General features: G+C 42.3%; 1 protein-coding gene across 1 annotated transcript in view; it reads right to left on the bottom strand.

Moving 5' to 3' along the window:
- Positions 1–11883, bottom strand: part of Ubap2l (ubiquitin associated protein 2-like) — a 68917-nt gene that overhangs the window by 19979 nt on the left and 37055 nt on the right. The window contains exons 12-16 of the mRNA XM_013015029.1: positions 5483–5681; positions 4663–4940; positions 4405–4577; positions 1369–1558; positions 397–451 (exon numbers count right to left, since the gene is read on the bottom strand). Of these exons, the coding sequence (XP_012870483.1) occupies positions 397–451; positions 1369–1558; positions 4405–4577; positions 4663–4940; positions 5483–5681 (895 nt within the window). The remainder of the gene's footprint in view (positions 1–396; positions 452–1368; positions 1559–4404; positions 4578–4662; positions 4941–5482; positions 5682–11883) is intronic.

Below are 11883 nucleotides of genomic sequence, written 5' to 3'. Positions count from 1 at the left end.
GCTAGCCTTGAGCTGAAGAGCTGAGGGACAGCGCCCAGGCCCAGAGCTCAGGCCCCACGACCACCGACACCCCCCCATAAAAAAAAAAAAAAAGAAAAAAGAAAAAGTACCTAGACTCCATATCAAAATAAGGAATCTGGATTCACTGGCAAACACCTGCCATCCTAGCTATGATGGGAATCCCAAAATATACGCATTATAGCCCAAGTATACACCTGAGCAAGAAGCAAACTATCTATCAAAAATGCCCAGCAAAAAACATGACTGAAAGTATGGCTCAGCAGTATCACACCAGCCTAGAAAGCAAGAGTCCTTGGGTTCAAAACTGCAGTATTACCACTAAAAAAAGGACACAGGAAGAAAAACACTGTAAGAAAAAGCCTAGAGAATACCTACCTTCAACAGATTGCGTGGTCTGTAACTGCGTGGCCTGCACAGAACTGAAGCCATTCTGGTATGAGAAAAAAATAGGAATAAGAACAAATACAAACTCACAGGTAAAAGAAATTGGCAATCACACAGCTTAGTTAATCCTTTTAGAACAAATGCCTAGGTAACCAAAGGATCAATACAGTGATACAAAATAACTAAAAATGAAAACCAGACAGTGACAGAAAGCACTTGAGTGACTTAAAGCAACAACTAAATGGGTGAAGTTATCCAAACCTAAAACTAATTTAGGAAAGGCACAAAGTCTAAATCCAGCAATCACTGTGGAAGGTTCTAAGACTAAGAGCCAAATCACCTATCCTGACCACTGCATCTGGTAGTTGCTCCGTATCAGCTCTGGTATACACTAGCCCTCTCACCAACAAGCAGACAAACCAAGGTAAGATGTACTGATATGTACTATGAAATCTAACAATGAGACCTTCCAAGAGAAAACGGGTATTTGAAATCGATACTGTAAAGAGAATGGTTTTTGGCTGAGTCTCCAGGTTTGTTTAGGAAAAAATATTTCTAATCTCAGAAGTATTTTGTTTGTTTTTTTAAATGGCTGGTCCTGGGTGTTATCCCTGAGCTTTTGTGCTCAAGGCGAGTGTTCTGCCACTTGGGCCACAGCTCCACTTGCAGTTAGTTCTTTTTTCCAGTTTATTGGAGATAAAGACTCTCACAGACTTTCTTGCCCAGGCTAGCTCTAAACCATGATCCTCAAATCCCAGCCTCCTCAATAGCTAGGATTATACAGGTGAGCCACCAGCACCTGGCTTATTTTTCTATCCTTATTTTAAAATTTTCAGCCAACATTCCTAAAGTTTCTTAAATTTGCACCTAACGATAGGCTCCAGGCAAGGTTGTAAGTAAAATATTTAAGAGACCTTGGCATTATTTTCAAAATAAATGCTAAGAGGCTTGTGAAATTAGTACCTTTGCCTGAGTCAAGTCCTTTTGGGGTGATGAAGAGATGGAGCTGGGGTACCGCCGAGTCTGTGTGGATCTCTGTTCATATAGAGGGCCCTGAGCATTATTTTGGGAGGTATAGGTTGTCGACTGAATTGGGCCACTCTGATAACCAGACTCCTGACTCTGGTTAGATGAAATTGTAGATGAAGATTCACTGTGAAAATGAAAAGAAGAGAATCTCAGAAACACAGTAGATGCACTAATACTATGGAAGTAGAAACAAAAAACAGTGTAAGTTAGGCACAGGTGAGCTCAAGCCTGCAATCCTAAACTATGTGGGAGGCAGACATCAGAGAATCATGGCTTGAGGCTAGCCCAGGAAACAAAAAGTTCACATGACTCCAACTCAGGCATACACCTGTTAACCCAGTTAAGGGAGAATCACAGTGCACCTACTATCCCCAGTGACACAGGAACCAGAAGTAGGAGGATCAAAGCCCAAGGCAGGTTTGGCATAAAGAAAGATCCTACCTTGAAAATAACCAATGCAAAGAGGCTGGAGGAGAGACTAAAGTGGCAGGGTACCTCCCTGGCAAAGTGCAAGGCCCTAAATTCAATCCCTAGTACCACTACCACCAAAAAATAAGCATATATATATATATATATATATATATATATACATGCTTAAAAATATCAGCCAGGCATTCATGATTCATATTTGTAAATTTAAACACTGGTTTGAGGGGTCAGTCGTGGGGCTTGAACTCAGGGCCTGGTCACTGTCCCTGAGTTTCTTTTGCTCAAGGCTAGCACTCTACCACTTGAGCCACCTCACCACCGCTGGCTTTTTCTGTTAATGTGGTACTGAGGAATCAAACTTCATGCATGCTATGCAAAAGCATTCTACCACTAAGCCACACACCCAGATCTAATTTTAATTACTTTAAAGACTAGTATCAGGAGGATGGAGAATGAGGACAACATGGGCAAAACTTCTCAAGATCTCACCTCAGCCATTAGCGGGTAGTATACACCTGTCATCTCAGCTATGGCAGGAAATATAAACACATGCTGGTGGCTCACACCTGTAATCTCAGGTACTCAGGTGGCTGAGATCTCAGCACTGTGGTTCAAAGCCAGCCCATGCAGAAAACTACTTGCATGAAAAACAAACACAAAAACATCCAGACATGTTCAAGAAAAAAATGAGATCCTACCTCTGAAAAAAATCAAAAGGAAACATGGATGTGTGACTCAAGTGGTAGAGCCATCTGTCTAGCAAGTACAAACCCTACTACTGCCAAAAAGAAAGAAAATCAAAATAAAATTTCAAAATTGAAAGAAAACCCATCTTTCCCTACAATCTATAGGTATAAGCTCAAAGTCAGTAAAATGGACACTACTCTTGGTCTGTTTTGTACATAACAAGAAGCTTCAACAAAGAAAAGTCATTTTTTGCTCAAACTCAATTTGTAAAGTCCTGAGCTCCAGGCTTCCTTGACAACCTTGTTAAATTTAAGATTACTTGTACTTGTGAGTCAACCAATTTAAGAGTCCAACAAGATGTCTATTGTTATTCTTAATAAGATCTTCAAAAGAGATTGTATGTGTGTGTGTGTGTGTGTGTCTCTCTCTCTGTCTGTCTCAAGGTCTTCCTTTCACTCCCGTTCAGCTTTTTCACTAATGCCTGGAGGTCTACCACTTGAGTCACACTTCTAGTTTTTCTGCATTTTTCTGGTTAATTGGAGATGAAATCTCACAAATTTGTCTGCTAGGGCTGGCTTCAGATCTCTATCCTCATATCTCAGTAGCTAACATTATAGACATGAACCACCAGTACCTGGTTGAGCTTGAACATCCTAAAAATACCCAAGGAGCATATATCTGTTTCAAGTTACAAATAAATAAACACACACACACACACACACGTGTGTATGTATGTATATACACACATAGGTGTATTCATATGTTTGTATGCGTTTTTTTCCCTTGGATGTGGGACTTGAACTCAAGGCCTAGGCACTGTACTGGCCTGTCCTTAATCTCTTGCTCAAGGCTAGACCTCTACCACTTTGAGTCACAATGACATTTCTGGCTTTCTGGTGCTTAGACATAAAAGTCTCAGAAGCTGATGGCTCACACCTGTAATCCTCATTACTCAGAAGGTTGAGATCTGAGGATCACAGCTCAAAGCCAGCCCAGGCAGGGAAGTCCATGAGACTCATCTCCAATTAATCACAGAAAAAGTCTAAGTGGCACTGTGGCTCAAATGGTGCTAGCTTGAGCAAAAGGAGCTCAGGGATAGCGTCTAGGCCCAGAGTTCAAGCCCCAGTACACACTCATAGACACAGACACACAGACACTCATGGATTTTTCTGCTCAGGCTGGCTTTTTGAACCATGATCCTCAGATCTCAGCCTCCCAAGTACCTAGGATTACAGCTGTGAGCCACTGGCACCTGGCAACATGTGTGTGTGTACTTGTGCATGTGCTTGTGCATGCACATGCCTGTTCTGAGGCATGAACTTGGGTAGGATGCTACTTCTGAGACTTTTTGCTCAAGTCTAATGCTCTACTACTTGAGCCATAGCTCCAGTTTTTTTGGTGGTTAACTAGAAATAAGAATCTCATAGACTTTCCTTTTTTAGGCTGGCTTTGAACCGTGATCCTCAGATTTCAACTCCTGAGTAGCTAGGACTATAGGCAGGAGCCTATAGTCTGGCTAATACATATGTATCATATCTGTATCTATATTTTTCCTCTTAAAATATATATTTATAGGACTGGGAATGTAGCTTAGTGATAAGAGTGCTTGCCTAGCATACATGAAGCCCTGGGTTCACTTCCTCAGTACCACATACACAGAAAAGGCCTGGCACATAAATTAAACAACAGCAGCAGCAGCAACAACAACAAAAATATATAGAGCAGTCAACAAAATACTGTGATTGACTACTGTTCTCTCATCCAGTCAATGCATGACTTCTCTAGAGTTTCAAAAAATGAAGAAAAAATTTAGAAGATTACTGAAAGAGGGCCTATAATTAATGTTTCCTATACCTGGCCGTGCTGGTATACAGGCTACTTGGAGCCTGACTTGAAGAGGCGCTCGTGGTGGGGGTAGACTCATAATCAGAAAGAACAGGCTCTGACCCAAACTGCAATGCCCCAAACTGCAGATTTAGCCCTGAGATATCTGCTGAGCCAGGCATCTCCACAGCCAGAGCAGGAATCTACAAAGATGAGTGAAAGACAACAGAATTTAATTTCTAAACTTAGTCATAAATCTCAATTCCCAAATACCACATCATCAAGTACCTTAGAAGTCAGGGAGGCTTTTTTCTTCTGCTGTTTCAGTTTTTGCTGAGCCGGCTGAGGGCTGGAGGATTGGTTGTCTGAAGACACAGGAGACATCTGTGGGGCCGAGGTGGATTTACTTGGCAAAGGAGAAGAGGGTGGTGGAGGTGCTGCTGTGGAGGTAGCCACTGCAGGTGGCTTCTCCTGAAGGAACACCTCCATCATGGTTGAAGATGGGGTAAAAGCCTGGCGCTTTGTAAAAGGGCTATGCACTGTTGAATCATTTGGATTCTTCAAATCTACAAGAGGAAACCCAAAGTAAGAACAAAGGTGATGTGGGGTCCCAAAAAAATACTATCATGTACTAGTGCCATAAATGAGGCCCTCAAGATTCAGAAACTCATTTAAACATGTACATTTGGGATTAAATCTCATCTCCTTTGGTAAATATTATAGGATTTATTACGTAACATCTAATTAAATCAACCCTTGAACCTTGCTTTTATAACAAAGAGATCTACAAATTGCCCCAAGTTAATAAGGTCTTAGATGGCCCACCCTGTGAACCCAAAAGTAGCTTGATATTTAAAAAAAACTGTGGGCTAATCTAATGAGAATCTCATTAGATCAAATACCTAGATCAAAACAAAAACAAACTGCAACTATGCATGTAAGTTTGATAACAGATATATTATTTCAATTTTTATTATCTAAGTTTCTGACTAAGGAAAATCAGAGAAATACTGCTCATTCTCTTCGACACAGTTATCAATCCTCCTGCCAGTCTATTAACAATAATACTAGAATGGGTAAAGGATTTAAGTCACTATAATCTTCTTACCATACTGCACCAGAGATGGCGATTGTGTGGTCGAGCTCATGTCCCAAGAGGAGGTGGTGGTGCTTCCAGATTGAGAATGCTGAGCTGCCAATTGAGCCAAGGCCTGAGCAGTCTTAAACTGCTCCAAGAACTGGGAGCCTGTGGTACTGCCACCTTTAGCTTCACCAACATCACCAAATCCTTTCCCTAACATGCTCACCTACAGATCAACAAAATAATTAGTCTCTGGATCAGTAATCTCACTCAGCTACTCACAAAGTTATTTATCCAGCCAAAAACCTAAGACAGATCAGAAAAAGAACATGAACAAGGTGGATATATTAGCATACGGCTGTAATCTTAGCAAAAAAGATAAGGACATGATGATTCTGAGTTACAAAGCAGCCTGGACTACAAACTAAGTTTTACACCAGTCTAAGCTACACAGTATGACCTGGTCAGATAAACATATACACACATGAAAGAATGTTACCAAACCAAGAGTCACTGCATGTACTTAAGTGTCCCAACCACTCAGAAGGATGACTTGAGCCCAGGAATTCAAGACAGACTACACAAAACACTGTCTCAAATAAATGTAAAACATTAAAAAATGAAAAATAAGAGCTAACAGACTGAGTACACAGCACAAACTGTTATGAGTACAAGTTCTACAGTAAAAATTATTTAGGTTCAAACCTTAGGTATGAAATCTTGGAAAATTTACTATTACTCTCTCCTTATCTCAGTTTACTCATCTGAACAGAAGAATAAAAAGAAATCACCAAGAGGTGTGGCTTGTGCCAGGTGTCAATGGTTCCCACCTGTAATCCTAGCTACTCAGGAGGTCGATCTAAGGATCATGGTTTGAAGCCAGCTAGGCAGGAAAATCTGTGAGACACTTATTTCCCATTAGCCATCAAAAAGCCAGAGACAGAGCTGTGGCTCAAGTAGTAGAGCACTAGCCTTGAACAAAAGTTCATGGACAGCACCCAGACCGTGAGTTCAAGCCCCAGGACACACACAATAAGGTATGGCTCTAGTGGCAGTACATTTGCCTGCCAGTAAGTGAAAGTCTAAAGTTCACAAGCTCAATAACACCAGAAAAAAAAGTACACACAAGTTGTAGGATTAAACAATATATTTAGCTAGGCACCAGTGGCTCAAGCCAGTAATTCTAGCTACTCAGGAGGCTGAGATTTGAGGATCATAGTTCAAAGCCAGCCTGGGCTAGAAAGTCTGAGACTCTTATCTCCAATTAACCACCTGAAAACCAGAAGTGGTACTGTGGCCCAAGTGGTAGAGCGCTAGCCTTAAGCTGAGGAGCTCAGAACAGCACTCAGGCCAAGAGTTCAAGCCCGATAACCAACAAAAAGAAAAAATACTTTTGGACTTACTACCTCCTGTACAATGCACATTAATTACTCAAAAGTTGAGACTATTATGAATAGTAATATGTGTAAACTTAACGTTTTTATGAAAAAAAAAATTTAGAGGCAGTTGGGTGCTGGTGGCTCATGTTTGCAATTCTAGCTACTCAGAAGATCTGAGATCACAGTTTGAAGCCAGCCAGAGCAGAAAGTCCTCAGGAGACTCTTAGCTCCAATAAACTACTCAAAAAAGACAGAAGTGGTGCTGTGGCTCAAGTGGTAGAGCACTAGCCTTGAGCACAAAGAGACACAGGTACAGATCGCAGGTCCAGAGTTCAAGCCTCCAAAACAAGAAAAAAAGAAAAAGATAAACACTTCAGAGGCAAGAGGATCAAGGTCAAGCTGAGTTAACAGTTAAACTGCCTCAAAAATTATAAGAACCAGGCTGGGAAGCTGGCTCAGTGGTACAGCACTTGCCTTGCATGCATGAGGCCCTGGGTTCCATTCCTCAGCACCACATAAGAAAAAAGAAAAAGAAGCCGGAAGTGGCGCTGTGGCTCAAGTGGTAGAGCGCTAGACTTGAGCTGAAGAGCTGAGGGACAGCACCCAGGCCCAGACAGGACACCCCCCCCAAAAAAAAAATTATAAAAACCATTAAAAGCTGGTAACATTATCATTCTGTCCTCATGGATAAAGTTAAGAACTGTAGAGCTCCCCACACCCTTAGTATTTTTTAAAATAACCAATATTTGATTATTAACATGAAGGTAATTATAACATTTTACTTCAGTCAGTAAGATTTTTCCAATAAAACAAAACCAATTAACCACAACCATCTCAATTGAATGCTGTGACTATGAAAACACAGGTGAAAGAGAGATAGGCACCCCAATTTTCAAACCAATCAACAAATCAGTGTGATTGCTTCCTAATAACCAAGAAAAACTCCCTTTTGGGGGCAAGTAAGTCTCACCCTATGGCCCAGACTGGCCTTGAACGTCACCAAGTTCTTCCCACTCATTCTCCCTCTTTCTGTCTCCCTCACTGTCAGTCGTGGGGCTTGAACTCTGGGTCTAGGTGCTGTCCCTAAGCTCCTTTTACTCAAGGCTAGCACTCTACCATCTGAACTACAGTACCACTTCCAGCTTTTTTTGCGATGAATTAGAGATAAGAGTCTCTCAGATTTTCTTGCATGGGCTAGCTTTGAACTGCAAACCTCAAATCTCAGCCTCCTGAATAACTAGGGTTTTAGTTGTGAGCTACCAGTGCCCGGTTAATATCAGAGTTTTTGGACTGCTTGTTCAGCACTTGTCCACTGGACTAATAACACAAGCCACTTTTTAGTTTTTTTTTTGGTACAGGTACTAGGTTCTGATCTCAGGGTCAGCGCTGTCCCTCAATTTTTTCATACAAGATGAGCTTTCTATTACTTGAGTCACAGCTCCATTTCCAGTACTCAGGAGGTTGAGATCTCAGAATTACAGTTCAAAGCCATCCCGGGCAGCACAGTCCCTGAACTTTTTTTTGGGGGGGTCTGGTTGTGGGATCTGGGAGCTGTCCCTTAGCTCTTCAGCTCAAGGCTAGCGCACTACCAATTGAGCCACAGTGCCACTTCCAGCTTTTTTCTTTTTTGCTTTTGTGGTGCTGAGGAATCGAACCCAGGGCCTCATGCATGCAAGGCTAGCGCTCTACCACTGAGCGACCTTCCCAGCCCCATCCATGAGACTCTTACCTCCAATAAACCACTCAGAAAACTGGAAGTGGCACTGTGGCTTAGGTGGTAGAGTGCTAGCCTTGAGCTGAAAAGCGGAGGGACAGTACCAGTCCCAAAGTTCAATCCCCATGACCGACCAAAAAAAAAGAAAAGAAAAAAGTGATGGTACCATTTCTGACTTGTTGGTTTAGATGACTTTTGCCTGGTTGGATGATTCTGATCTGCTTCCTGAGTAGCTTGAATTACAGGTTTGCACTGCCACAACCTGTCTAAATCATGAGGATTCTGGTTTAATCAATAGATTAGTTGCTTTAGATCTCTAACTTGATAGCATTATTAGGAAGTGAAAGAAACCAGGAGGTAGACTCTAGGTGAAGTAAGTAGGTCACTGGGGTGCTTGAAGGTATACTTTTATTCCTAGTCTCTCCCTCTCATTTCTGTTTCCTAGCCACTATAAGGTGGAGCAGCTCTGTTCCATCACATCAAGGTGGAAGCAAGATCCTATACTAAAACTAACCAGTGAAAAAATGTGACTTAGCTATACTGTGCTAGGTTGGCAAGGGCAAAGCAAAAAAAAAAAAAAAAAAAAAGGTAAAAAATCCTCGAGCTGGGAATGTGGCTTAGTGGTAGAGTGCTTGTCTAGCATGCATGAAGCGCTGGGTCTGATTCCCCAGGACCAGATAAACAGAAAAAGCCACAAGTGGCACTATGGCTCAAGTGGTATAGCTCTATCTTTGAGCATAGAGAGGCTCAGGAATAGACCTAGGTCTTGAGTTCAAGACTCAGGACTGACAAACAAATGTCCAGACCAAGGGGTAAGGAAGGTGGCACAGTGGCAGAGTGCTTGCCTTGCAAGCATGAGGCCCTGGGTTCGATTCCTCAGCACCATATAAGCAGAAAAAAAGCCAGAAGTGGTGCTGTGGCTCAAGTGGTAGGGCACTAGCCTTGAGCTGAAGGACAACGCCCAGGCCCAGAGTTCAAGCCCCACGACCAACCAAAAACAAAAACAACAACAACAACAAATGACCAGACCAAACAAAAAAACCTTGCATAGTGGCAAATTCCTGAAATCCCAATATTTGGGAGGCAGAGCAAGTCAGGAGAATGCTGAGTTCAAAGCCTGGGCTACACAGTATATTACATGTGAGTTTGAACTACACTGGTTTTGTTTTCTCTTTTGTAGAAGGTACTGGGGGCTTGAATTCAAGGTTACACAGGAAATCTACCACTTGTGCTATAAGTCCAACAGAAGTGCTGTTAAGTCTAGTCCAAGAACCTTTTTCAAAATTAAACTGAAAGATGAAGACCAGATTTAACAATAACATTTCTTAAATGTTATTTAACATTTATATTTAGGGCTGAGAATATGGCTCCTCAGTGGTAAAGTGCTTGCCTAGCATGTATGAAGCCCTGGGTTCCATTCCTCAGCTCCACATAAACAGAAAAGGCTGGAAGTGGTGCTATGGCTCAATGGCAGAGTGATAGCCTTGTGCAAAAGAAGTTCAGGGACAATGCCCAGGCCTTAAATTCAAGCCCCAGGATTGGCCAAAAAAAAAAAAATTAAACATTTCATATTTAATATTTATTCTCAGTTTAAGGCACATTAAATAATATAGTAATACAGTTAATGAGAAAGTCAAGTCTACTTAGTTTTACATTTATAAGACAACATGCATTAGAAGAAATGTTATGGCAACAAAATTTGAATTACTGTTTATAAGCTACTTGAGAACCAGGATCCCAACTACTGGGGAAGCACAATGGCTGGATGCAGAGGCGCCTGTCTAACATTCTCATTGACATAGAAAAGCTCAAGTGGGAAGATTATTAAAAAAAAGCCGCCCAAGACATAAATGTCCCTACCTTGAAAATGACCATCCAAAGAGGGACTAGAATAGTGGCTCAAGTATAGAGCTCTGCGTACCAAGTGTGAGAAACTAAGATCAATCCCCAAGGACTGGGAAGGTGGCTCAGTGGTAAGCGCTTTGCCTTGCATTCCAGAGGCCCTGGGTTCGATTCCTCAGCACCACATAAGCAAAAAAAAAAAAAAAGCCGAAAGAGGCGTTGTGGCTCAAGTGGTAGAGGGCTAGCCTTGAGCTGAGGGACAGTGCCCAGGCCCAGAGTTCAGGCCCCACGACCGGACCCCCCCAAAAAAAAGATCAATCCCCAATATAAAACAAATAAATAAATAAGGCCTTGAGTCACCTTTTATTTTTATGTTTTTGTTGGTCGTGGTCTTGAACTCTGGGCGTGGGCCCTGTCCCTCAGCTCTTCAGCTCAAGGGGTGCACTCAACCACTTGAGCCACAGAGCCACTTGAGATTTTCTGAGTGGTTTACTGGAGATAAGAGTTTCATGGACTTGGGGCTGGGAAGTTGGCTGAGTGGTAGAGCACTTGCCTTGCATGCCTGAGGCCCTGGGTTCGATTCCTCAGCACCACATAAGCAAAAAGTAAAAAGCCAGAAGTGGCACTGTGGCTCAAGTGGTAGGTCACTAGCCTTGAGCTGAAGAGCTGAGGGACAGTGCTCAGGCCCAGAGTTCAGGCCCCCACAATCGGACCAAAAAAAAAAAAGTTTCATGGACTTTCCTGCCCGGGCTGGCTTTGAACTGCGATCCTCAGATCTTAGCCTCCTGAATAGCTAGGATTACAAGCGTGAGCCACTGGTGCCTGGCACCTTTTATTTTTTGGATGCCTATCCTGGCTTGAATTCAGGGCCTGGGTGCTTTCCCTGAGCTTTTTGCTTAAGGCTAGTGCTCTACCACTTGAGCCACAGTTCCACTTTCCTTCCCAATTTAGCTTTGAACTGCAATCCTCAGATTTCAACCACCTGAGTCTTTTCTTACTTTTTTGATGACAATACTGGGATTTTAACTCAGAGCCTGGGCCCTGTCCCTTAACTTTTTCTTTCAAAGCTAATGATCTACCACTTTAGCCACAGTTCCACTTCTGGCTTTTTGGTGGTTAATGAGAGATAAAGAGTCTCACAGAATTCTTTGCTCAGGCTAGCTTCAAACAAAAATCCTCAGATCTCAGCTTCCTAAGTAGCTAGGACTATAGGCATAAGCCACCTGCACCCAGCCACAGGACATCATGTTTACTCTCATATTGCTTTGAAAATAGTTAATGAGTTTAGTAGTTTTTAAGTTTAGTTGCCAGTACTGGGGTTTTAACTTAGGGCTTCTTCACATTTGCTTGGCTAATGATCTAGCCCTTAAGCCATACCTCCAACCTGGCTTTCTGCTGATTGTTTTGTTTTGTTTTGTGTCGTGGGGCTTGAACTCTGGGCCTACCTAGGTGCTGTCCCTCAGATCTTCAGCTCAACGTTAGCACTCTACCAC

The sequence above is a fragment of the Dipodomys ordii genome, unplaced genomic scaffold (assembly GCF_000151885.1).
Source record: "Dipodomys ordii isolate 6190 unplaced genomic scaffold, Dord_2.0 Scaffold26, whole genome shotgun sequence".
Taxonomy (NCBI): domain Eukaryota; kingdom Metazoa; phylum Chordata; class Mammalia; order Rodentia; family Heteromyidae; genus Dipodomys; species Dipodomys ordii.
This window is presented reverse-complemented; position numbering and strand designations above follow the sequence as displayed.